Source organism: Trypanosoma conorhini, assembly GCF_003719485.1.
Source record: "Trypanosoma conorhini strain 025E chromosome Unknown Tco_14.4_contig_01358, whole genome shotgun sequence".
NCBI classification, from domain to species: domain Eukaryota; phylum Euglenozoa; class Kinetoplastea; order Trypanosomatida; family Trypanosomatidae; genus Trypanosoma; species Trypanosoma conorhini.
This window is the reverse complement of record NW_021705464.1, coordinates 1-2651: the sequence shown is the minus strand read 5'-3', so window position 1 is coordinate 2651 and position 2651 is coordinate 1. Positions and strand designations below refer to the sequence as shown.

At 63.8% G+C, this 2651-nt stretch overlaps 2 protein-coding genes across 2 annotated transcripts, besides 3 other annotated features; both read left to right on the top strand.

Annotated features, from left to right (window-relative positions):
* On the top strand, positions 1-664 carry Tco025E_09924 (trans-sialidase; the record flags this gene model as incomplete). Its single annotated transcript, XM_029376727.1, has 1 exon — positions 1-664. A coding segment is annotated over one exon (664 nt), but the record flags the coding sequence as incomplete, so codon positions are not given.
* A 141-nt stretch (positions 665-805) lies between these two features.
* Positions 806-857: a sequence feature (A-rich).
* A 205-nt stretch (positions 858-1062) lies between these two features.
* Positions 1063-1096: a microsatellite.
* Positions 1097-1338: 242 nt separating this feature from the next.
* Positions 1339-1378: a microsatellite.
* A 231-nt stretch (positions 1379-1609) lies between these two features.
* On the top strand, positions 1610-2236 carry Tco025E_09923 (uncharacterized protein; the record flags this gene model as incomplete). The annotated part of the gene is made up of 1 exon (XM_029376726.1): positions 1610-2236. One exon carries the CDS (start codon positions 1610-1612, stop codon positions 2234-2236), a length of 627 nt encoding a protein of 208 aa, XP_029223144.1.
* Between the last annotated feature and the right edge of the window lie 415 nt (positions 2237-2651).

Here is a 2651-nt window from a genome sequence, read left to right as displayed (position 1 = left end):
GTGGGAGGAGGGGAGTGCATACCGAGTGGTGCTCACGGTGGAAAATGGCACGGGCTCGGCATACGTCGACGGGCAGCTCGTGGGGAGTTTGGAGGAGAAACCTCCCTTTGCTGGTTTTGTTGCTTTGTCTGAGTCTGAGTTTGGGCCTGAAGAAACTCTGTTGGGGAGGAGGCCGCCGGAGAGGGTCTCGCACATCCTCGTTGGGAAATACAGGTACGACGAAGTAAACGCAGAGGTCCACGTGACGGTGAAGAACGTCTTGCTGTACAACCGCTGCTTCAACGCCAGTGAGGTTGCGGCGCTGGAGAGGAAGGAAAAGGAGGAGGCCAGCGTGACTGCGCCGGAGGAGGTGCCGCTTCGCACCGCCGCATCCCCCGTAGAACTCCCAGCCGCAGCAGCTGGCGGCGTGGCCGAGGGGCCGTCAGTGGCAGCCGGCACTGGCCCCGCGACGACCGACGCGGCTGGGAGTTCTACGGGGGATGCGTCGGTGCCGCGCGGTGCATCGGCGCCGGGCCTAAATAACGCCTCCGCCTCACTCGCAAAAGAGGCTGCGGGCACAGTGCAGAGGGAGGCTGGGGGCGGCGACGGCACTGCGCGTGGGAGTGTGTCTGTGGTGCTCTCGCTTCTTCTGCTTGCGCTGTGGGGCCTCTCCGCGCTGTGCTGAGCGGCGGTGGCGTCGCTGGGCAGCGGCACGCAGAGGGAATGCATGTGCGTCACCCGCCAAGTTAATTGCTGATCCGCTGCGGATTGTCTTTACCTCCCGGTCATGTGCGAGTTCTCCCGTTGGGTTGAACGCCGGGGACAATTCTCTTCTTTTTTTTTTCTTTTCTAAATACTTTTCTTTCTTGCTTTGCTTTGCCCACTCTCCCCACGGAGGGGCGGGCGGCACTCGCGGCTGTCGGCTGCTCCCGCCCAGAGACGCGCAGAGCGGACGGTTCTTCGTGCGCCGCGCAGAGGAAGCGGCGGGTGGGCGGGGCGACGGCACGCTGAGGTGCCGCCAATAAAAAGTGGGCGCTGCGTGGACAATGAGGGGGACGTGTTGGGGTGGAGCGAACATATATCTTTTTGTTTTCCTTTTTGTTTTTGTTTTTGTTTTCTGGAGGCAAAAATGCGCGCGGCGCGGTGTTGGCGTGCGTGGCCAGCCGTATTTGTCTGCCCGCATCGTTTTCCGTTTTAATTGGTTTTGCTCTTCCGTAAGTCTTCTTTTTTGCTCACTTTGTTTCTGCACGGCGATCGTGCGGCTCACCCCGGGCAGGACCGCGGCGCCGTGCCCGGTGTGGCTGCCGTGCTGCTTCCCTCCTGCCTCCTTCGCTGCGTGCGGGCGTGGCTGGTGATGTGCCTCTCTCTTTCCTTTCCTTTTCTCTCTCTTTCCTTTCCTCTGTGTGTGCCTTTGGGTGCCGTCTGCCGCGGGCATGCCGTGCGCCCCGGCGTGTTCGCCTTCTTTTTTGGCGGCTGCAGCGGCGTGGTGCGGGGGGCGGGCGTTGGCCTTTTTATTTATGCGGCTGCGCTCGCCGTGGGGATGTGTTGCGTTGCCCCAGCCGCGCGGGGAGGGGCTTGCCGATTCCCCCGCGTGTTTGTTTGGGTGTCTGCAGCGGCGCCGGGGGGCAAAATGCGGGGCCCCAAACGCTGCTGCTCTGCCGCGTGTTTCTGCGGAGTGAACTCGTGCGGCTCGGCGCACTGGCGGGTTGGCGGTTGGGCCGACTGCGGGGACTGTGGCGGCTGCGGCAGCCCGTGCCCAGGCCCTGCAGATTTGTTGCGGCGCTCGGCGGCGGATGCATGCGGGCCGCTCGGGGCACGTGTTTGTTTTTTTGCCCCGCACGTTTGCTTGTTGCGTTGCCCGCCACGCGGCGGCGGTGCTGGCGCCCCGCACGAAGAGGAGCCCGCAGCTCCCGCGGGCACCGTCACCCGCACCTTCGCGTGGCGCCGGGGCACTTGGCTGCTCAACCGTCGCTGTGGGCTTCTCGTGCGGGCGCCGGACCGTCGCCTCCACCGCCCCCGCATGCGCGGCTTGTGCTGCCTCCCACTGCCGCGCCCGAACCCATCGCCACCGTCGTTGCTTTTTTCTATCCACGCGTATCTTCGCACACACAGCCGCAACCGACGTGCATGCGATGCGCCTGTGGTGCCGTGCAGGTGGATGGCGTTTTCGCAGCCCGTGCTGGCAGTGCCGTGTGCGGCTGCTGCTGCGGTTTCCTCGCGGGACGTGAAGGGAAGGGAAGGAAACCGCACAGCATGAGGGAGAGTGCGCTGTGACTAACTCGTTTTCCTTGCGGGAGCCGCCTCATTTGGGTGGTGGCTGCGGTCCCACTTCCCGTGTGCATGTGCGCGTGGGGGCGGCTGCTCTTCGCTGCTCCGTCGTGGGTGTTTGCTGGCGCCGTGTGCGTCTTTCTTGTGTGTGTGGCTGCGTGAAGTTGCTCGACTGCCGCCTTTTTCTTTTTTTTGCAACCTGCTCTCTTCACGGTCTCCGCTGCACTCCCTCTCCATCCCTCTACTTCTCTTGTTTCCTGCGCTTTTTCCCCGCTGACTTCAGCGAATCTGTCACTCTACGGTCACTACTACTACTTTTGCCGATGGTGACGACGCTGGCGGTGCGGCGCCGTGCGGTGTGCCCTGGCGCTCCTCGCGCTGCTCTGCGGCTGCTGCGCCCCCTC